The sequence below is a fragment of the Malania oleifera genome, chromosome 6 (genome assembly GCF_029873635.1).
Source record: "Malania oleifera isolate guangnan ecotype guangnan chromosome 6, ASM2987363v1, whole genome shotgun sequence".
NCBI classification, from domain to species: Eukaryota; Viridiplantae; Streptophyta; class Magnoliopsida; order Santalales; family Ximeniaceae; genus Malania; species Malania oleifera.
The window spans coordinates 98,000,194-98,024,980 of record NC_080422.1 but is presented as its reverse complement, the minus strand read 5'-3'; the positions used below and the strand labels follow the sequence as shown (position 1 = coordinate 98,024,980).

At 36.1% G+C, this 24,787-nt stretch overlaps 1 protein-coding gene across 3 annotated transcripts in view; it reads right to left on the bottom strand.

The window, feature by feature from the left end:
- The window catches only part of LOC131158138 (coatomer subunit beta'-1-like), a 34,478-nt gene extending 10,083 nt beyond the window's left edge, over nucleotides 1-24,395 (bottom strand). For all 3 annotated transcript variants that reach the window (XM_058112778.1, XM_058112779.1, XM_058112777.1), the window contains exons 1-11: nucleotides 24,212-24,395; nucleotides 23,936-23,956; nucleotides 23,762-23,823; nucleotides 22,851-22,905; nucleotides 12,482-12,518; nucleotides 12,075-12,400; nucleotides 11,839-11,970; nucleotides 11,600-11,748; nucleotides 9,959-10,027; nucleotides 9,061-9,211; nucleotides 8,882-8,947 (exon numbers count right to left, since the gene is read on the bottom strand). In XM_058112778.1, coding sequence (XP_057968761.1) covers nucleotides 8,882-8,947; nucleotides 9,061-9,211; nucleotides 9,959-10,027; nucleotides 11,600-11,748; nucleotides 11,839-11,970; nucleotides 12,075-12,400; nucleotides 12,482-12,518; nucleotides 22,851-22,905; nucleotides 23,762-23,823; nucleotides 23,936-23,956; nucleotides 24,212-24,214 — 1,071 coding nt within the window. In that variant the 5' untranslated portion in view covers nucleotides 24,215-24,395. The remainder of the gene's footprint in view (nucleotides 1-8,881; nucleotides 8,948-9,060; nucleotides 9,212-9,958; nucleotides 10,028-11,599; nucleotides 11,749-11,838; nucleotides 11,971-12,074; nucleotides 12,401-12,481; nucleotides 12,519-22,850; nucleotides 22,906-23,761; nucleotides 23,824-23,935; nucleotides 23,957-24,211) is intronic.
- Nucleotides 24,396-24,787: the final 392 nt, after the last annotated feature.

The window sequence follows — 24,787 nt, the reverse complement described above, 5'->3', positions numbered from 1 at the left end:
CAATTAATTGGAGACTCAACAAGATAAGAATAAAAGGATTTACAAGAGAAAATACCAGAACTATCAAGACACATGTTTCACCTACCCTGAGAAGGATGAAACTGACAAGAAACAAGATTTAAACTCAAAGAACTAAACTTATGCATGTCTCTGCTACTCAAATTGCGGGGGTTCCAGGAATGATTATAGTCGCCCCAACTACAGAAATATAAAATAGGAGAATCATGAATGTCAGAAAGATTGTATAAAGTAGTACACAAACCCAACAGGGCATATCCCTCTCTACACATCCTGCTAAAAAAACCATCCCTCATCTTATATCAAATCAAAGAAAGGAAAGTAGAATAAATCTAATATATGGATTCCCAAGGACTAGCTTGAGAAATACTAAACCGGCTCCCCCCACAAAAAAAAAAGGGTTGTTCTTCGATGCTAATTCCTATTCCCATACCAACTTAAGATTTAGGTTTCATCACCAAATCCCAACTTTACTCCCCCACCCTTCAAAAGGAATCTCTCATCTTCTCCAATCTCTCTGCCGCCCTAACCATAGAAGGAGAATAAATATAAGGGAACACTAGAAAGACAAGCTGACACCAAGGAAACAAAACCACCTAAAGAAAAATAATGTTGTTTCCATTCATCCAATCTCTTAGTAACACACTCTACAACAGGATCCCAAAAAGAAATAATACACAGATTACCACTTACCTCCCATGGGAAGACCCAGATAAGTCAAAAGCCAATCTTGAATATCCCACCCTAGCTAAAGAAGCATAGCAAGAGAGCCACTCATAGGATTAAGCAAATTAATCCTAAAAAGGAGAAATTTACCTTTAGATTCTTGCAGGGATGACAAAATTGGGTTTAAAGATTCTGAACAAAGTCAATTGGCATTATTAGGATATACTATAATGACAAACTAAGCTGTACCATGTGTAAAAAATCTCCATATTAGTGAGACATGTTGACAGTTGCATGACAGCTCATCAAAAGGACCTAACCTCAACAGAATAGTCCATAGGAACTGTTGGACATTATACTTGAGAATATTCATCTATGGAATGCAGCACTACCTCCAATATTTTGTGTCCTACCAGTTATTCTATGACCCTCCACAGAAGAGCATTTCACAGTAATTGCACGGACAGAAACCTCCATAGTTAGAATGGACACAGCTTGGGTACTTCATTTTATTTTTTAAGATTTTTGCAATCTAGTTATCAGTATGAGTGCGTGCATGCATGCACATACACATACACATACATAAATTTCCTCTGCTGGCCAAACCCCTTCTCTCATCTTTTCTCTTTCTCATACTTTCTAACCATAACCCTTAGTTCTCCAAAAACCTTGACAATCAAATGAGATCTTTCAAGTTTATAACATGGTATCAGAGCTGTGGTCGTAGGAGGCTCTGAGTTCGAGTATTGTTATCTATGTTTTCCTCCATTATGTTTGTTATATTGTGCTTTCTTCTGTATGTGTTTATGTGCCTGTTGAAGTTCGATCTATTTGCCTCTTCATGTGAGGCTCTAGGATCATATGTGAGGGAAAGTATTCATTGATGTGACTAGCTTTTTTAACTTTCTTCTATTTTCCTTCTCTCCCTGTTTGACTTTAGCATAGGAGACTATTCATTGATGTGAAGCTAGTCACATCTTATTCTTGGCAAACTGCTGTTGCTAGTTTTGATGTATCACTGGTTGGTGTGATTGATCATGTGAGGCTCTAGAATATTTTACTTAAAAATTTGATCTCTATAGTTTCTGTTTTCATGCCTGTTCATGCAATCAATTGCTGTTTGATCTCTCCCTCTACATTTGTGATGAGCCACTACCTTGTTATGGTTGTTGGTGACTTTTGAAGGATCTGCGTTTCCTTATCCCAGAGTACTGTAGCTCAGTAGCTGTTGTACCGTAGTCATAACTGCCGCTTGAAGTTCTGAAGTGCTTCTTTTACATACTGCAGTTCATCCCAGGGTTCTGGGCTAGTGATTCTAGTCTTGTCAGGCTGTTGTGCTCTGTAGTGCGTTGCCACTACTCTGTCTTATGCTGGATGTTCCGGCTGGTGTGTTTTCTCTTCACAGCCAGTCTTCCGTACCATGCAGTGGTAATTTAAATTGTCTACAGAAAGTCATGTAAGAGGTGCTAGTTATTCTAGTGCTCATGTTTGTACTTATTGCAAAAGGAAAAAATCACACTGCTGATCCTTATTTCTTTTCTTACTGGATCTGTGTGGAAAACCAGCCAAGGCCAAAAAGGTTTTGAGGGTGGTAATACTGAAGTGGATTCCTCTTGTACTGTACACCTGATCTTGCTTATAGGATAATGAGCATGTCATTCACCATGTCCAAGAAGAGTCTTGACAATCTTCTTCCAATGATCCAGCAAGTCCAAGCTAAGCTCCAAGCTAAGTCTTTACTAAAGCTATAGAACTTTGTGGTCCATTCAGATATGGCAAGGCTTCCAGTTACTTCATCCTCTAATACTTGGATTATTAACTTTTGTGCCTCATTTGAAGCCTAGACACAATGTTCTAAGGTTTCTTTGCTAATGGCAACTTTATCTGAAAGTGTGTCCCTTTGACAAAATCTTCCAATAGCTCAGTTACCTTTCATCCTATTTGTTTTTGTTATCCAGGATCTTTAGCCAAAGAAGAATATTGGTAGAGGACTTGAAAATGATGGACCATATTACTTGAATAGAGGGGGTGGATTTCAAGTTCCTCTAATACGACATCTTCATTTTCGTCCCATGGTGTTTTTCTGGACCAGTGGCAGGCTCGTCTAGGACATCCACCTCTTCTGAAAATACAAGTTCTTCCTGTTTCAGTCCAGTTCTCATCTTCAGTGTCAAGCAGACCAATCAGCGAGCCAAGCTCAACTTTGTTCCAGCACAGCTCACTTAATAAATGAGCCTCAAATATAGGGTTGAGAATCGCTCATTTATGCAAATGAACAAACCAAGCCACTATTCATGAATGGCTTGACTTGTTTACAGCCCTATGCAAAGTATTGATAATCAGAAGGATTCTTGACTCTACATGAACCCTAGACGAGAAAATGAGGACATAATATGAGCCTCATTTCTAGGATGAAAGGAAGACTTCAATGTGTTTCATGGCATACAGGGCTGGAGACAATATGAGTAGCACCTTGATTATCACACATCAACTCCATAGGCTGAGAATGTTGGATGACCAAGTTCTTCTAACACGCTCTTCTGCCAAATAAGCACACTTGTATGTGGGTCATGGCTCGATACTATGACTCAACACTCAATTGAGCAACCACAGTTTTTATCTTCTCTAAAATACATAGTTATCACCAACAAAAACGCAACACTTGATTGGGGACGATCTGTCAAAAGGTAATCCAGCCTAATGTGCATTTTATATCCTCAACATAAGTGTGACTCTAATCCTAACATAAAAGACCTCACCCTGGTGCAGCTTTGAGGTATCACAAGATATAAATAACTACATCCCAATGACTTGTTCTCAAAGAATCAAGAAAATGGCTTACAAGACTTGCTGCGAAAGATATATTGGATTAACCGACTGTGAGATAGTGAACTTTCCAACAAGTCACTAATATCTTCCAGGGTCGGCCAACAAATCACTCACATTTGGCACTAACTTCTGGTTAGGATCCATGTGTGTATCAACATGTTTAGATCCCAACAGACCTGCCTCATCTAAAAGGTACAGGACATACTTTCTCTGTGTGACAAAATGGTCCCCATACGAGATGTGTATTTCTATGCCCACCAAGAAGTGTTTCAATGGCCCCAAACCCTTGGTCTGAAATTTAGTTTGCAGAAAATGCTTAGTGAACTAGATACCTCAATCATCACCACCACTAATCACAATATCCACATACACAATGACAAGAATCCTTCAAGAATACAAAGTGATCTATAGCGCACTGCTAAAGACCAAAATCAAGTACAATAGCAATGAATCAACCAAACCATGCTCTAAAGACTGCTTCAAACCATACAAGGACAAAGGATTTCTTGAGCTGACACACTAATCGTGACTCCCTTTGAGCAACAAACCTAGTTAATTTCTCCATATAAACCTCCTCCTAAAGATTACCATGTAAGAACATATTCTTCCACCATCTCAATTAATGTAGAGGCCAATGACACATGGTAGCCAAGGAGATGAACAAAGCAAGTTTCACAACTAGGGAGAATGTATTAGAATAATCCAAATTGTACACTTGAGTATCCCTTAGCAATAAGGCAGGCCTCCATATGAGTTTTGAAACCATTTGGATTGATTTCCATGGTATACACCCATCAACAACCAACCACAGACTTACCAAAAGCAAGAGGTACCAATTCTCAAATATCATTACACACATCTAGTCAACCATTGTAGTCTTCCACACAAAATGAGATAGGGCTTTAGAAACAGATTTTGGAAGAGCAATAGAAGACAAATTATAATACAAGGGTGACAGGAAAACATAGCAAACAAAATTAGAAATTGAATGTTGGATGTTGGGTACAAGTGCATTTTCCTTTCCAAACAACAATAGGAAGATCAACATCTTTGAAAATAGGATCATCAAACGAGGGAACTAGCATAGAAAGCGTCTTTAGTGTAGAAAGCTCTTTAGGGGAGGGTGAGTGTTCATCAATCATTGTAAAATTCACTGGCTATTGTAAACGTGTTTAGTCCACTTGCCTCCCTTACTCAACACATGTTACCTACGAAGGAGTGAATAATGAATTGCATAGCTTTACAATTTACTGCATGAATCTTGTTTAGTTTCATGTCTGCTTACTGTTTCTGCTTCATTTGCATTTGATGATTGTGAATTTGTTCATATGGTGAAACTACAATATACTTTCTTCTGAGTAGTAAAGTTAGTGTGCTATAACTGGTGTTGCACGACCCTTCACAAGGTGTGAAGTGTTCAGCCCATAACACACTATCACATCCCCAAGAAACTAACACACAACCCTAATGGTAATAAACAACCATAAACAAAGTGCAATTTGGATCTTTGAACAAAAGAGGTAAGCAACATCTTGATACTATGGAATACGAAAATATTTAAGGCATTTAAGGAACAAATTGGAGCAAAAATAGTCTTCAAAAACCTCTACGTATTGGTGCATGGAATCAGAATTCTGACTTTTGGCCGGCATGTGGGGCCACGTGGGACATCCTTCAATGATGAAATTTCACAGAACAATAGATCATCAAGTTATGTAGATATATGTATAGTTGGATTTTGCAAAAAATATGACGAGGTTCTTGAGATTCTGAAACGGCAATGATGTTCATGAATTTTTCAGCAATTGTTGTGTTTCTTGATGACTCATGGAGTTATTTCTAGTCTCTAGTGGTGTCGATGATCCTCCTATGCATGGTCTTAAATTGCCACGAAATTGTTGAAATTTCTGTCAAAATTTCTGGTTTCCATCATCCTCGAAATCGAAATGGCTTGCATAATTTCCATCGAAACATCAACGAATCATCCCGAAATTTATCAAAATCTCAAAATTTCAGCGGAACTTGTCGAAATTTTAACTATACAATGAAATTTCCTTGGAGTTCAAATAAGAGATTTAGGAGTGAAGTGAAATTTCTCTCTTAATTTATTTTATTTATTTTTATCGAAACAAAATATTATTACAAATGCTTTTCAAATTATATGAAAAAGTAAACTTACAGCAGCATTTTATTTAACTATTTATTTCTAAATTATCATTATTTGTATAATAAATAATATTTAAATGATTTATGAATTTCATTTGTATTAGCTGAATATGTTTACTGTACATTATCTTACAAATATGTTTGATACACATGCTATATTACAACTTTTCCACCTCATACACTTGAAATATATTAGTCCTAAAATTATATTATTATGTTTAACATTTCTAAAGTTTCACAAAGATTTCCATGTTTTATTACTGATTTCCGTTATTTTTTCAAATCAAAATTGACATCAAAATTGAATTTTCCGTTGAAATTTCCGTACTTTTGGAGCTTTGAAATTTTAGTCGAAATCGAAATTTAATACCTTGCTCCTACGATGGTATACATGCAACGGATTTAGGGTTTTAGGTCTCAAACCATCCTCTGATACCATGTTGAGATATACGTAAAAATGAAGACCTCTTTCTCCCTCTATATGCCAAGTACATAACAACTATCATCCCAAACCCCACCCCCCCCCCCCCCCCCCCCAAAAAAATTGATTCAAGACAATATTGACCCATGAATCGGTAGATGCGACCCAGATTATGGTTCTTGGGAGTAATAACTCAAGTAACTGTGATCACTATATCAATTCCATGACTTTCCACCTTCGGAATGTTGACTGTTATGGTATCATCACCACTTACATCTCTCTCTCTCCTTGTCGCAAGCTTTGTAGCAGCAAGAAACCCTCCTCTCTCTCCATGGCTAGCTTTGCAGCAACAACAAATATTTTTGTTTGATTTTGAAATTTCTGAATATTTTCATATTATTTTATTTGAAAATGCCAACGATCTTGGTTGCCAATTTTGGGGATTTGGATCCCAACCCCCATTTAAACTAGAACACTGTTGACCCACAAATCGGTACATGCGACCCAAATTGTGATTCTAGGGAGCAACAGCCCAAGTAACTATGATCGCTACATCAATTCCATCACTTCCCACCTTTAGAATGTTGACTATTATGGTATCAATTCCATCACTTCCACCTTTAGAATGTTGACAATTATGGTACCATCCCCACTTACATCACTTCCTACTTTGAGATGTCAATTCTTGTGGTACCTACACTATTTATATCAACCCTCAACCTTGGAACACCAGCAATCATGGTCCTTATACCACTACTGCCACCCCATGACATCAAAATGTTTCCTTTTCACTTGTACTAACGTAAACAATCAGTGAGCTAGTCTGATTATTGTCCCTTTTAGTCAAAACTGGGTTTTCTAATGATGACACCTATGAACATATTTTGTGATAATTAAGCTGCTATTTGCATTACAAGTAATACTATATTCCATCAGAGGACAAAGCATATCAAGATTGACCATCATTTTGTGAGAGAATCCATGATGATGAAGATTGTGGCTACTCCATTTGTCAAGTCCATATTAAGGGCAAAGGATTTATTAACAAAATCTTTTTTTGAAGGGAAGTGTTAATTGCGGTAGCTTGTGTACATTGTTTTATTGTATAAGGGTATTTTAGTCATTATCATACAATATGTGTGTGTGTGTGTGTGTAAAGGTCGCCTTGCCTGTGTAATAATTCTCTAGGCTGGTCAAACTCTTTCTCTTATCATCTTAATTCTCTCTCCTTTCCAACCCTCATTCTCATATTACCTTGACCTTGATAATCAAATTAGTTCTTTCAGGTCTACGACATCAATGATGCATCTACATCATTGAAGAACCTTCACCACATCTTACAAGCAATCTTCTTGTTCCTCATCAGTCAACCCCCTCCAAGACACTGATTCAAGTGCTTTTGAGATGTGGATAAAATGTCTAGTTTCCTATATCATAATGGCTTACTCAAGAGCATGGTCTTAAATTTCCATGAAATTGTCAAAATTTCCATCGAAATTTCCGATTCTGTCACCCTCAAAATCAAATGGCAAACAATTTCCGTCTCACATAATTTCCGTCGAAATCTCAATGAATCATCTGAAATTTATTGAAATCTTGAAATTTTGGCAAAACTTGTCAAAATTTTAACCATATGATGAAATTTCGTCAAAATTCAAATAAGAAATTTAGGAGTGAAGTGAAATTTCTAACTTAATTTAATTTATTTTATCAAAACAAAAGATTATTACAAGTGCTTTTTAAATTATATGAAAAAATAAACTTACAGTAACATTTTATTTAAATATTCATGTCTAAATTATCATTATTTGTATAATAAATAATATTTAAATGATTTATGAATTTTATTTGTATTAACTAAATATGTTATCTTACAAATATGTTTGATACACATACTATTTTACAAATTTTCTACCTCATACAAAACATTGATGTATATAATTTTTAATATATTAGTCCTAAAACTTATATTATTATGTTTGTTAACCATTTCTAAAGTTTCACAAAGAATTCCATGTTTTACTACTAATTTATGTTATTTTTTCAAATCAAAATTGAAATTGACATCAAAATCGAAAATTTCCATACTTTTGGAGCTTCAAAATTTGAGTCAATATCAAAATTTAAGACCTTGTCAAGAGTGCATATGAATCCTCATCATGTGTTTAGAAAAGATTTGAGCATAACATTGATATTTGGCATTCATCTGCATAATATGTCCTTAATTTTCACATAATTGCCCTCCTACCAATACCATGAGAAACAAAACAGTTAGCACTGACACTTAGGCTAAAAGTTCTGTCAAGGAGATTAACTGCGTTTAAAGAACCAATAAGGCATCAATGAGATAATGCTGCTCGACATTAGAATAGTACAAATTCACAATATTAAAATATTAAGTCAATAGTGTCCCATAAAAGAATTGAATACTAAGCTAATTTGCTTGGCTTTTGTGACCTTTTATTTTGATCAGCAAATTTGCTAGCTTTCTTGCCATCAGTGAATTTTTCTTTTATTTTAACCAAATATCTAAACCATTTAATACATCATCCAAAGTGATCTTAAGTTTGAGCTTTCATACTCTCAAGAAATAAAGGTGAGTTTGATGCTTTTGCACACCAGCTTAAGGCCAGTGGAGTGTTGGGTGTTTATGTTCTTCTCAGAAGTATAATATTGCATTTATACATAACTATTTTTTGCCAATTTCTTAAAATTCAACCCAATCATTCACCTAATAAATACTTATTGCATAGAGAAAAATTTAAAAAGGGATCAACTTACTTGTGGATACATGTCACAGGTTCCCAGCTCTTTTACAGCTAATGGCAATCTTTCTCCATCAGTAACCTAAGCAGCAAAGAGAAGAGAACATCTACAAAGTCAACCTAGGCAAAAGAAACATTTGCTTTCAAGTCTATCTCAGGCAAAAAAGAAGGCATGAGTTCAAACAAGTAGCAGACCTCGTACTCTGCTCCAACACTCTTAATGTTTACTGTCTGTATTTCATTATGCTTAGCCCATATAATCTTTCCACTACTATCCATGCTAGCTACAGGCTCTTCTCGACCAATTTTCACCATAATGGTACCTTCATCATAACCAATGACAACTCTGTAGAGGGGAAAATGAAATTACAAGGAGAAAAACAACTACAGAAAGCATCAGTTGCTATGTTTTGATAGCAAGAGACACTAAAATACCTGGGTATCTTAATTTCCACTAATATAACCAAATCAGAGACCAAATAATTCTAAAAACAATTACTGCACAGATCATAAATCTGCATGCTTTAAGTTAGAAATACAAACATACTAATGCTGTTTAACAGATTTTTTTTTTTTTTTGGCTAAATCGAAACTCCTACCTAAACAGGCCCTTTGGACCGTCCCCATCAGGCAACAAACGGGGGAGGACGTGCCCGGCCCCCACAAGTCTCTCCTGATAAATCAAATATTAGACTTTGTGAAAAATTGAACCCAAGACCTCCTATTACGAGGATGCCTTGTGTCAACAGAACAGCACACAGCAAAAGATTTCTTTTCTTATTTCAGACCACAACTATTTCCTTATTTCTCCATTCATTATTCAGTACAGTTAGCATATATTTTTGACAGATTACAGTTTACAATCATGCTGGAATTTATTTACTTTCCATGTCTAGCATTCTTGTAAAGTCTATATCTAATATACAGAACTCAAGGCCAAACCATTTGGCCATTCACACAATACCTTGACACCTTGCAGTCCGCCCATGTCCAAGTATGATGTTTCTTAAATATTCACATGCTTAAATATTCAAGTATGATGTTTCTTAAAAATCTTAAAAACATATTGCCGCAATCAACTTGACACACTTACCGGCGCGAGCCTTTCATATACCCAACAGCCCAAACTCGCTCTAGTCCATAATTGAGTGTGTTTTCAGGCCTGTAAATTAACAAGTGTGGTTTAGAAGCCAGCTGATAAGATTTTTATTGAAAGAGAAGAAAATACAATTCAAGTTCAGAAGGCAGGTTAAAAACATGAAGCCATTAAGAGCAAATCCAAAACAGCAACCTTGCAGGCCATTTATAGGCACACGGCATGCATTACAACCGGAAATTGGCACTATGAAAAATTTTTGAAAACTAGAAACAGAATTTTAATTCAAAGAAAGTACATGCTATGGAAGCAAATGTTGAGAAAGTGAGAGAGCTTACTAATATGACTTCATGTGTATCAAAAATCAATAAAAGTATGTTAAAATGAAAGGACAATTTGTTCAATTTGACGATAGTACAAGGACAAAAGGAGGGCCAAAAAATGTATCATATCTCAAAATGGCCCAATCATTGCAACACAATGTGACCTAGATAGAGTTCAATGATCAATAAATAGGACAGCAAAACCCAAATAGTTGGGATGAGGCTCCATGATGATGAGCAATTTATCTGCATAAGAGATAGATGCCAAGAAACTCATTTTAAAGTTGATCATAGAAACAGTCAACAAACAAAAAGGACAAAGGAAAATTCCTAACAGCCCATGAAAAAAAGTTATTCCATGTTTATTTTTATCAGCAAAGAGAAAAAAATATTAAAGAGAGGAATCAAGGGGATGCCACCCATGTACAATGGGAAAAAACAGAGAGAAGCATCCCTTACTGAAAACTGAAAATATCAAGAAAATCAAGGATTAAAAAGGGGTCCCTCCCAACTAGCCCAGAATGCCAGCTAGAGATCACAGCAATCCAACAGTAACATGACATAACAATGTAACATGAGTACAAGCACCTTCAAGAGAAGGTACGAGTGTTCCTCAGAGACAGTGTCTTATTATAATAGAAAATCTTTTTGAGGGGTTCTGGATGATATCATGGAGGAGAAGAAAAGGCCACTTGGAGCTCAGAAAGAACAATATTTTCGACAAATCAATGGAACTGCCAGGTAAGAATGTCACATATGATGTCAACCTGATCATTCAACTCCCAGTTCACAAAAAAACACACTAGTGATGCCACCGAAAAACATTAAAAAGAGGAATTATTTCAGTGTCGTACATCAATAATTAGTTTCATAAAACACAAGACGATACACATAACTAAGCAACAATTCAAAGAGGAATTATTTCAGTGTCGTACATCAATAATTAGTTTCATAAAACACAAGACGATACACATAACTAAGCAACAATTCAAGTGTCCAAATATGGTTTCATAGGTTTTCTTCAGATGGTTTACTAAATAACAAAAGAATGAAGAGCGATTTCCAAAAATCATGAAGGAAAAATGGGCAGAGATTTAACACGTAATTCCTTTCAAGCTGAAATTTCTGTGCCTCAATCCACAAAGGATAAGAGTTTTTTGAAAAATGAATTGTTGCAAAGGCATTAGGAAAAATAGAAATATTCAGATTCACCCCCAAGGACAAAAGGATACATTTGTCATGAGCAACAAATCCAAGTCCAGCTCAAAAAAACTTGACATGAGCTTTTGAATCCTCATATGCATGATGAAATTACCTATATGTGGTGGCATGCCAAATTCGAACAGTCCCATCCTCAGATCCAGTGATTATTATGGGAAGTTCAGGATGGAAACAAACAGCAGAAACATTGTGTGTGTGCCCTTCAAGTGTCTGTACACAGCTTTTGGTTTGGTAATCCCACACCTGGCTCCACAAAATGTGACCACAGGGAATTATTGAACTGAAAATGCAAATAGCAAAAAGTATATATTTTCAAGAAAATAAACCACACACCTTAGCAGTGTGATCATCGGAACCTGTGATTAAATATGGCTTATCACCACCAGTGAAATAATCAACACAATTTACCCCTTTCGTGTGAGCATCCAAAGTAAAATTTGGATCAGGGGATCCAAGATTCCAAATCTGGATATGGACGCCAGGTCATCAATATAATGCAGCAACAAATTATTTGATCAATGAAATAGAACATCAAATTCATGTCAGGATATCGAAAAATACTGAGTCACCTTTATAGTGCGATCAAGAGATGCACTTGCAAAAGTGTTGGTGTCTTTTGGATTAAAAGCCACTTGCATCACATAGTGAGAATGCCCCTCAAAAATCTGAGTACACATCCACCCCTTATCCCAATCCCAAAGCTTTATAAGCATGTCATCGGATGATGACAACACATATGGAAGCGTTGGATGGACAGCCACGCATCTAATGTAATCTGTATGTGCCTCAAAAACTTTAATTTTATCCATGGTATTGTAATTGTACACACGGATAAACATGTCATCAGCTCCAGCAACAACCCACTGCTTCCGCGCTATAAATTTTGCTGACCGAACTGCAAGCATGCAATTCAATTGTTAAACAATTTTAATATGTCAAGAAAAGAGAAATCAGATATAAAATTCAAATTCTGTACCTGGCAAATCAGTGACCTCAAAAGATTTTGACATAGTCTGTAGCATGCCGTGAAATTTTCAGTTAGTGCAATGTTGCAAGAAAATCGTATGTTCAAAGAAATCGAACATATATATACTGGCATCGTAACTTATGGCTGTTCTAGAAGGACCATACAAGTAGGGATTCTGAAGGTATAAGTTAAAAGCAACAATAATGAACAAAAAAATTAGAAATGGAAATTACAAAATAACAAAATCCAATATTATCTAGAATCAGCTGTCATATAGAGTCAATAACAACGTATTCAAAAGGCAGTCATAGTGGTAGCTTATCTTCCTCAGTATTACCTATCATTCATGGATTCATAATCTAGCTGTTGTCCCCTTTTTTAAGTGTTTCAAAATTAGATATCTTCTTTATGGCTGAAAAGTAGTAATGGGCACATGTGAAACATGTCCTCAATAAAAGACTCCATCTTAGTTGTCAGAAAGTGCTAAATAGGAGAACTAATGCCAAGAAAACCAATGAGAAAGATATTAGAAAATTTCTGATAACCATTATGCTCACTGACATGTACAAACGTGCTCTAAAGGTGCAAGCATGGAAGCAGTGAAAGCAAGGACATCCAGACTACATATACCATACCAAAAAGGAAGCAGTCTTCCTAACTTTTAGGAGTTTTTCCATGTCAAATTTGCCATTTTTTTCCTAAAATGTCCAAAAAAGTTACGCCTACATACTAGTTTCAAAAATATATCTGAACAAATAGTGGATAAGAACATGAACTATAGTTTTGACCCAATTCAAACTTTAAATGTATAAGAAGGTGAAAAAAATAGTTTAAGATGGGACCAAATCAAGTGATGAAAGGATCACCTGCATACCGTGTGATACTCAATGTAATTTTTAGAAGAAATCAAATCATGTCAGCTAAATAATTGTGTTTCACCTATTTATTTATCCACAGATTGTGCTCATTATGCTCTTTAAACATCATAAACGTGGCACTTGGCAGATGAGATGTGGTATCAAAGTGATACAATGCAACTCATGTGCACACACTGGTTAAAGACAGCCTTTTGGTGAGTGGAGATTGAGATTAGCAACAGCAACCTCTACTTAAGTGAAGTTTCCTTTCTAACCTCAATTTAGCGCTTCTTAGACAGAAATGTTCTTTTTTAGATAACAATATATATATATAGATATATATATATATATGTACTAATAAGAATAAATAATTACAATGGAAGGAGGATAAGAAATCCTCCAAAAAAGAATGCAATAGACAGACTAAAAATTCCATCATAGCTGCCTTCCAATCCCTTTGGATATTGGGCAGCAGGAGACCACACAACCCCAAAAGAAAGTGCCCAAAAAGAAGTGGAAAAAGTAACTTTCTCCCGAAGCAAGTATGGAGAAGTCTTCTGACTTTTGAAAATTCTAGCTATCCACAGAATTGTATACACCGCATAGTTCCAATAGATCCTGTCTCTTTGGCTCTTTCATTCTTCCCAAAATCCCAAAACTTCACCATAAAAAATTTAAAAATAAAATAAAAAAAAGAGACAAACAAACAAACAAACAGACAAACAAACAAACAAAACAAAACAAATTATGAACAGTTTCCAGAGCTGCCCACTCCTCACCAAAACACGAACTAGTCTTTCCACATATACCTGGCAATGAAGGTAAATATGACTAGCAGCCTCATTTACCTTGCAGCACAGCATGCAAAATGGCAAACATCTGGAATTAGGGCTGTGTAAGGTCTCTTAATCTATAACACATCATTCATACTGATCTTGCTGAGCGTTTGAGTCCAAATGAAAGCCTGGATTTTAAATTAAACCTTTGCTTTCCCTACAGCTTTGTTTGACTGGCAGGGGCTAGGATTCGTGCATTTTGTAAGATTTGAAAAGAAAGACCCCGAAGCATCCCCAATTCAGAGCGTCGTATCGGCCCACAAAGTTGGCAAGAAAGAATCCAGCATACCCAGATAACAAATTAACCTCAACCTCCCTTTCATTGAGACTCCTAAAAAAATGGAAATCCAAAGAAAAAGAACCCCTTGTCAAACCAAAAAAAAAAAAAAAAGTCAAATAAACAGAGGTAAAGCACCACTCTTCAACACTCCTAATCTCAGCCAAAACAGACAAATAAAAAAAAAATAACTGAAACAAGTAGCCTTTACAAACGGCTAGCCTCATTTCTGGCGCAACCATCTGACCTCCCAAAGCTCCTGAAGACGGGGGAGATGCCCACTCCTCGAATCTACAATCTTAGATACTCCTAAAAAGAATAAGCATCAATCTCACCTAATTTAATCTCCAGTAAAAACAAAATATCTGAACTAACTCTATTTACCAGGTCTTTTAAAAACCACATTTTATCTAACCACCCAGGCCAACATTCCAAGATAAAAGCTTCACTTAGTAACACTATTAACCCCCTAAAACCTACTCCATTTCACATGATTAAAGAGGGAAGCTAAAAAGGGCGTCCCCGGGCCACAAGGCTCCACACTTTGCAAGGATAGGAGAAGGGTTGTCACAGTATATGCAGCCCTGCCCCTGCTCTTTATGCAGAGAGGCTGTTTCCTTGGACTCGAACCTGTGACCGACCAGTCACAATATAGCAGCCTTACCATTGATCCAAGGAGTAAGCTAATCTAACTAATTCTATGCTCGATTTGTTTGCTTTTTCCCTTTCTCCTATGCACCCTATTGACTTTTTGAATCTGACCCCTGTTTTGATACTGACAAAGCATAAGTGTCTCATATGTGCATTTAGTGTTTTTCAACAAGTTCATGATTCAGCACACACATGAGGTAAAGGATATGGAAGCCTAGAGGAGCATAAAGATCATATTTTCCGGCATATTCCATAAAAACTGAAGAGCAAAAGACAAAGACGTTCATTTTAATTTGTATATGCATTTATTTTTTGTATCTTGGTTTGTAATAATGCATGCATCTGCATGATATGTCTTGTATGCTCAGATAGGCCTTAGATTGACCATGGGGATCCACAGAACCTTAGGGATCACCCTTCGGTCGACCAACGCCAGATTTTTAGGGTTATTTCTCAAAGGCCTTAGACTGACCTTAGGACCCTAAAGATTGCATAAAAATGTCCCTCATAGTCTTGAAAATAAACATCATATGAATAGGGGCAGCATTTCAAAGACAAAAAGACCGAAAATGCCGAAATTGGCATGTTCGGTCGACCGAACTCAATTACACTAAGATCCTCGGTCGACCGAACCCCCACCAGGTCAACAAGTTGACCGCTCGGTCGACTAACCAGAAGTATATAGGTAAGCCCTGGTCGACCAAACTTCCCTAGGTCAATAAGTTGACGGCTTGGTCGACCGACCAAGATTATATAGGCAACGCCCTAGTCAACTGAACCCCTACGTGGGAAATGCCAACCGTCCGGTCAACCGAACCTTGTAGTTCAAAATGATCCGGTCAACCGAACCGCGCAGATTTGGAAAATCGCCCTTGAACCCTTCATGTCCGATCGACCAACCTTCTGGTTCAAATTTCTCTCGATCGATAGAACCCAGCCACTTGGTCAACCGAACCTTAAGTTCGATCAACCGGTGCTCTCGGGTTGGCGAGAATTACCGAGGTTAAAACGCAGTTAAATTTATTAACCTCAATTAAACTTTTTCAAAAATGACTAATATGTCCCTAACGGTTAAATTTTCTAAAAAATCTATAAATACCCCCTTCATAACTTAAAATAGTAACTTTGATTAACTCCAAAATTCTCTCTAATCATTTGTTAATCAAAGTTCCTCCAAACTATTTTTATTGCAAAAATTTCTTCTTTGGGGCAAAATTTTTCAAACTAAACTCTCCAACTCTCTTTCCATCCATTCATTTCAAAATCATTTTGTAAGAAAGTATATTTATTTTGGGCAATTATTTTTTGTATTAACATTCTATACTCTCACATACTATTTATTTTTGAAAATCATTTTTCAAAATATAGCTTGGGTTTCTCCCAATTATTTTCATGATAAAAATTTTTCAAGAGAAATTATTTATTGCACAAACATTTTCTTTGACTTAAAATCCTAGATTCTCCAAACACTTTTATTTGCAAAAATCTTTGTTGGAGAACATATTTCTCATTTATACATATATTCATATATATTATTTGTGCAAAAATTATTGAAAGAGCAAAACCCTAGGTTCTCCTCTATTATTATTAAAATATTTTTTTGGGGGAAAACATTTTAGGGTTTAAATATAGTTAAGCACCCTTACTCTACTGAGCATATTTCATATCATATTAGAGTGCATGTATTTTGAGCTTTATTGTGTACATTTCTTCTTGTATTTTAGAAGCATTATTCTATATACAAAAATGTTTTTATTGAAACAGTTGGGTTCAACCCGAAATTGAACTGGAGAGTCTCAGCCCTACAAGTGAGACTAGTTTGGCTTAACCTAGTAATTGAACTAGGGTTTTTCTCGTCCCCGTAACGAGAGGATGTAAAAGGTTTCTGCTCCGCCCGTTTAAGTGAGCAGGGTTAATGGAATCCTTGGGGGGTATGCCCAAGGCGGGGACATAGGCAATATTGGCCGAACCTCATTAACAAATTTGTGTGTCATTTTCTCTTTATCTTATTCAAATTCTTGCACTTAAATTTCAGCATGCGTATGAATGTTTGTTTAATGTCATAATTATTTACATACACGCATTTGATTTAAATAAGATATATTGCGCACGTCTATGTTTACTTTCACTGTTAAAATTATTTTACATACACGCATGTACACTGAATGAAACATGATATGTGGTGAATTGGCATAAATATTTAATTTAATCGAAAAAATTTTAAAACCCAATTCACCCCCCTCTTGGGATCACACCAATTCCGACACCCCCATTTCTTAAGCCTAACCAAATCCCCAAGCTATCAAGCTACCCAAATCATCAAGAAGTTCTTGTGCCTATTAGTTTTCTCTCTCATCCCCCAAAAGGCCAAAGGTATTTTGGTTTCTTATGGCACTTTAGTAATTCAAAGTTAATATGAGAAAGCGCAAAAGTAGATGGATAACCTTCAAAAATTGCAACATTCCCCAAATGTTGTTTTCCAAATCACTTGTCATTGCACTGCACTAGGAAGAAAGCTTGAGGGTTGAATTTTCGAAAGGGTGAGAATCTGTGATTGCTATGGAAAAATTAATTCTGTTTGAAACCATGGCAACATCTGACTATGAGTTCTCATTCCAAGACCAAATCAATTATCAGCAGATAATGGAGACGATGAGCTTAAGCCTACATCATTTCCCCTTCCTCCAAAATTTGCATACCTTCTGTTTCATCCCTCCCTTTAGTGCCCCTTCTCAGTTTTTTCAATTAGCAACTCTTTGGCCTCATACTCGAACAAGGGCAATGAATCTTCCCTATATTTTGCGAAAACGGAAGGAGCTTCATCTTGATTCCCTGATTCCACAACTTCCTTTCCTTTCTTCTTGTCATGACAGCCCTCCTTGCCCATCTCTTCTTCCCACGTTCATAGACTTCCAACTGTCTTTGCAGAACTTGAGTCAGATGTCCTTCGTCCTAGTCCTTCAAATGCTACCAGTACCTCTCCATCAAACTCTTCATTCATTCCAGCTCTGATCTTCCTACGATTTCTCTACCCCTTGCTCCTCTAGTTCAATTGCAGATCTCCTCACTATCTCTTTCATCCGAGCCACAAAGAGATGCTATCTTGAAGAAGGCTCCTGCCCACTAAATTAAACATAGGCCCAAAAGCTTCCTGGCCCAAAAAATACTTGGCCCTTTAGAAATTCCAATTGGGCCCATAGTTCCAGAAACCCCAATCTGGACAGTGCAATCCTACAATTCTACAATCCATAGTTGCCTAATCAATTTGGATCTTAAGCAGAATCTTAATCAAGTAGGATCCCTGTGGGATCCTATATGGATCATTAGGATCCTAGGATCGCAATCCTACTTCCAATCCTACTTGTGCAATAGACACAAAATTTGATTTAGTTGGAATATGGATTTTTCCTGTTTGGGATTTTAAAGGAAAAGGCCCAATATATATTTTTATTGGCCTAAACACTTGACCTTTGCAATAGACACAAAATTTGAGTTAGTTGGCTTAAATGCATCAAAATTAGGGCAAAATAACAAGCAAGTTCTAGGATTTGTTCGAACCAAGTCAAGAGAGCAGTTAAGCATCTCTTGAAAGCTCTTTTCCTTCAAAATTGAAAGCTCTCTAGGAACTTAAGAGTTCTTGTCTATCAATGAGCTTGGACTGTTCCTTCTATCAGCAACAATAGAGGCCAATTGAGAGCTTTGAGATTAGCAGAGAGCTTCAACAAATAGGGAGTTACACAGTCAGGTTAATAGCTTAAAGTTGTAGGCTTGTAGTATTTAGGGGTGTAAGTGAGTCAAACCAACTTGCAAACTACTTGGACTCAACTTGTCCCCTAGCTCGACTCAACTCAATCCTACTCGAGTTCGATTCGAGTTCAAGCTACTCGAGTATTTTAACGAGTCGAATAAGAGGTTGATAATAGTCCTCAAGTCGAGTTTCTAGCCTAATCGAGCTTTTTAATTTTATTATTTTTATATTATATAAGTCATATAATATATATTTTATAAATATATCAAATCTTATACAGCCATTATATATATTTATACATGTATTTTATATTTATTTATAATCGAGTCGAACTCGAGTTTTAAGAACTTCTAATCAAGCTGAGTTTGAGTTAAACAATTTTGAGATCGATCGAGTCCAAATTGAGTTTCAAAGCTTAACATTTCTAGTCGAGTCGAGTAGAGTTCGATTATTTTACTGTGTCAACTCAACTCGATTCGAATACACCCCCTAGTAGTTTTTTACTTTCTTCCTCTTCTCTTTCTCTTATTATCAACAAGCCACAAACCTATTTTTTTTCCCAGAGCAGAGAGCATATAGCTTTCTTTTTCCTCTTCTTTTCTCCATGACTAACAAAAAGCTCTTCCTTCAACAAAATCTTTTCATTTTCTTCTTTTCTTCCTCTTCCTTCTTCTTCTTCTTTTTTTTTTTCCCTTCTTCTCCTTCTTGTTCTTTTTCTTCTTCTTCCTTCTTATGATCTGATGACAAAAACCACAAAAGCTGAGAAATTTACATCAGTTCAATGAATTAAGATTAGCAATTTCTTCTTCCTTTTCTCTTCATTCTTTTTGCTTTTCTTCTTTATTATAATTATTAAAATAAATAAGCGAGCAACAGTTTGTCTATTGCAGAGAACTTTGCAATCTAGACAGCTCATATTTTTCTTAGGGTCAAAATTGTTGAAGGAAAAACCTGCTACATGCTAGCTAGCAAGCTTGCTACATTCCTGAAATTTGTTCTAATTTCTTAAACTTACTACCAAGTTTTTAGGATTATTTTATTGAGAGTTGTCATAAAATGCCAAACATATAGGTTTCAATTTATTTTACATTGAAAGTAGAATCTTACGATCCACAATCAAACCCTACAATCCAATCCTGATCCTATGTAGGATCCCAATTCTAATTGGGCCCCATGTGAGTCCAATATGATTTTGAAACCTGAGACAGACCAGTTGGTCCGACCTGATTCCACCAGAACCAGTCACCTGCTGGTCCATGTGCTGGCCAAGAACCAAAAATGGAATGACCTAGTGCAGAACCATCAAACCCAGAGCAAACCCGACTAAACTAGATCAACCTAGGTTTAATGATGGATAAGTCAGCCCACTTGGCACCTGCACTCAAACCAAAAAAAAAAACCACACTGCTTTTGCAGGTTAGAGGATTTGAAACCACCACATGGATATGTAAACAGCAGCTTGCGATTAGACTAGTGCTCATTCATGACTTCTTCGGGAACAAAACAAAAACACACACACAGATATATATATATATATATATATATATATATGTGTGTGTGTGTGTGTGTGTGTGTGTGTACGTAAACAAAAATATATACACATAAAAAAAAATATATGTAAAATTACTAAATAATAAGTATAATAAAATGTGTAGAAAATATTTTTTAAAAAATTAGAAAGTTTTATAATCTTCATTTAATCATTTTTGTTGTCTCAGGTGATGATGGTGCTGATGATAATTCTAGTGATATCTTTTACTCAATTTTTTTAATTTAAGTACTAAATAAATAATATTAAATAATAAATATAATTGAATCCAACTCTTTTCTAGTTATCTCTACTTGCAATATTTGTTTCTCTCTCAATGAATAACAATAAATTACAAGAATATTTTAGAAATATATTCGTTTTGCTAGAATGTATTTGTTTATTACTTATTTGCGCAAAAGAAACTGACCTCCCCTAAGTTTTGGCTAAAGACACTCACCTTCCTTGAGGTTTCAAAAATTCTAGGGACCTTCCTTTTGAGATTTCAAAAATCCCACAAACCTCCCCTACCATTTGATTTTTGGGACACTTACACCCCTCAAAAGGCTTGCCATTTTTCTAAATATAAGGGGAGCTTAGTGTTTTTTTAACAAACCTCACGTGAAACTTATGGAATTCTTGAAACCTCAAGGAAGGTTCCTATGATTTTTGAAACCTCACAAGAGTTGAGTGTCTTTTAGCCAAATTCAGGAGAGGTCATTGTTGCCCTAATTATATTTATATCTTGACTATAAGATAATTGTGTATGTGTGTATGCGTGTGTCCGTGTGTCTGTTATATATAACACTGTTATCTTGATAACATTGGTTCAACCAATAGTTTGACCCACCAATTCAACTGGTCTGGCCAACTAGTGTCTTTTTTGGGTTGATCGCCAATCCGGGTTTTAAAACCATGTCCTCCAACCCTTTCAAGACCTCACTCTAAGCAGCTGTCCCTGAGTAGGGCCTAATGTTCCCCTGTGGTGTTTTAGGCCCAGCAAGCCTATTTCTTTGAGCCCATGTACTGTAATTTCCACTTCTCCTAAAATCTCCAGCAGTACCATGATTCCACGAAAGTTTCTTCCCCCGTAATTCCAGTGAGAAATCTTGGATACAATCATTGGATTTGTTTCATTTTTTTCTAACAAAAATAAAATTAAAATGGGTTTCAAATCTTTGGAAAATCTATATTTCATAATATATTCAAAACTTTACTGAACACCCTACCCAATCCGTTTAAGGTATAGTCAAACCTTCCTTGGACAAAAATTTTTCCTTTCTCAACTCCCTTCACCGAAGTTCCTCCCACTCCACTGTTCTTTGTCGGAATTCCTCCACACTGCTGCTTTGTAGCTTCACCTAACTCCATGTTGTTCAGGGAGCTAATACAGAATTTCAATAGAACCTTACTAATGACAAATCTTGTTCCAGCGAGTAGCAACCTCAAAATACCTTTACGACACCTTAAAGTTTATTAATTTGGAATTTGGATAAGATATATTTGGAGTCAAAATGCACTTGTGCAGCCTCTTAGGCGATGTAATGGAGGATGTATGCCTTACATAATTGTATTAATTTATGCATTAAAAGGTACATATACTTCTAACCATGGACTCTTCTATACCTCCCTTATTCCCTGCTCCTGCTCATGCACCTGCATAGAATAACCATGAGATCGAGTCACGGACCCCAATTTGCAGGGGAAAAAAACCTTTGGACTAGGAGGACGAGGATTTTCTTAGGTTGTCCAACAGTTCAAATCTCTCAACGGTTGTGTAGTTCATTCAGGAGACAAGGTTAAGGATTGGGTCCACAATGAGTTGTTCACTATTAAATCCTATTGTACAAGTTGCTAGGAATTGAAAGAGAATCAAGAAACTCTTGCTCCCATTGGAAAGCAATGTGGAAATTAAAGCCCCCTCCAAATAATTGTATGGTAGAGAGAACTTTGCTTTGCGAAGACTAAGGAGAGCTAGTAAATCATTACTTCTTCCTTGAAAATGGGTGAAGATTTTATGGTGTTTAGTTTATGTCATTCTTGGTGTTCAAGGGGATGCAGCAATATATATATTACTAATAGAAAAGGAGCTGTCATTTCCAAGAGATTCTCCACATAAAGGTAGATTGAAATAGGTGTGGTATGCCATCCCTCTAGCCTTGCATTGAATCATTTTGGCAAGAGAAATGCAAGGATATTGTTGGGATCTAAGCTTTCATGCAGAGGGTGGAAAAAAGGTCACTAGGAATGTTGCATGTAGAGGAACTTCTTGAGATGATCATGTTTTGTTCGTAAACTTTGTTCATAGCTTTTCTATTGGTAATTCTAGAGTTGTGTTTGCATAGTGTACATGGGTGGCACCTCATTTGGACTCCTCTAGTTTTAACATAGTTGCTTATCCCAAAAATATATAAATAAATAAATAAATCCAAGCAGCAAGAAAACCAGAAGAGCACAACAAAAATTAACTGAGGTAGTCACCTGAGCCTGGTAATTCCAGATGCATAAAGTTCCTGAATAAAGACTTGCAAGAATCCTGCAAAAAATATTTACAGCATTAGCAACATGGCATAGCCGCCATAGCGTGATTGCCTATGTATGTATTTTTCCCCAAATTTGACCAATTAGGAGCTCGATCAGGAGTGGTTTGCATAATGAAGAATATTTTTCAATTTTTACATTCAAATCATGTGGATAAGTACTCGAATTTGAATGAAGAAGGAAAGCTACTCGAGTGGTTTCACCATTGCGTGGATAACTAAAGAATACAATTACATGCAAGGATACTTAACCGAGCACATGAATTAAAGGTCATGGCCAAATATATTGATCTAAGCATGGCCGAGTAACTGAAACTGAACATTTATGGTTTTATTTCCTAATGCAAATTATAAGTATTTTGGCCAAACCATATATGCCACATGCTAACTCAGCGAAAATGCTATTGATGATAGTTAAATTATTAGTCGTATGATTATTTGAAGTTTGAACAAAGTTAAAATCATTCATCCAGATAGTTCAAGTGTGCAACAGGTGAATGTTTCATAGTTACTTAAGATTGGCTTGTACACATTCATCGTATCAAATTATGGTTTAGTCTAATTTTTATCGTTATTTTTAGTGAAGTCCTTGTGTGGGTGAAAATGTAATTCTGCGAGGACAGATTCTTTAGATGTCACCACCTATTAGTATAAATAATGGGACAGGGCACCCATTGTAATTATCTTCCTCAAGATCATCTCAGTAACAATTTAGAATTTAGCTCATTTAGTTATCTACAATTCCCATACACTTGATGAAGAAGAGACCTTGACGTTATAATCTCAAATTAACACCTATGAGAAAAAATTCAAATGAAATTTAACAAGAAACATAGAGTTCATAAGCATTACCATGGTTCAGTTGGATGTAGATCAACAGATTTTACTCTTTCAGATCTTTGTGCGACTTTTCTCTGATCAAAGAGGTTATTGTCAGCTGAATGCTATAAAAGTTTGAGAACTAAATGCAGAATTAGTGAACCATTTCGCGGATGAAATGAATTTAATGGCATCGAACAAAAATACCTTGATTTCAAGTCTGTGAGGCTGCAGAATCGCAAACAATTAAGAAAACCAATCAGTCTATACTCAACAAATTAATCTTAAAAAACATTTCAGTTGATCATACGCCAGAAACACAAAGAAAACCGACAACACGTAAAAAGACAGGACAAAAGAATAAGAATTCAACAAAAAATAACTCTCCTGAATGATATAAAATAAATCAAACAAGAATTAATCCGGATCTAAGGTAAGTTTGAATCAAAATGATTCAAATTAGAAGATGAATTTAATTATCACCATTTTTGAAGCAGAGAAAAGAAAATAAGTTGTGGGAAGAGGTTGATGAGGAGAGCGCCAATCGGAATCCTCTCCCGGCACCGAAACGAAGATGAAGGGCTCCTAGATCGAAGGGATGAGGCAGGTATTGGCCGACCTTCGTTGGGGTCTGCTCGCAACGAACAGTAAGCGAAATGGAGTGAGGGGTTTTTGATTTTGCCGAAGGGGATTGGCATTGTTTCCCTGACAATGAATTTACGAAACTACCACCGTTGCGGAATTTTTTTATTAAAATATTTTTAAAAAAATAATTAAATAATTAATTTAACTATTTCCGAAGTGGAATTGGTATTGTTTATAAATATTATAAGAGTGACTAAAATTTTTTTTTTTTAATAATATGGGGACTACAATCACTTGACAAGCCATATTTGACCCCCCATGTGGTAGTAAGTCCGCAGGATGCTAATGGGTACCACAGCCACCGATTCAGTTAAATCATAAATCTAATCTCAGAGGTAACGAACTCGAATCGCGACAGATCAAATTCAGGTCTAATCAAGGGACAAAAGAATAAAAATATTAAAATTTATTTTT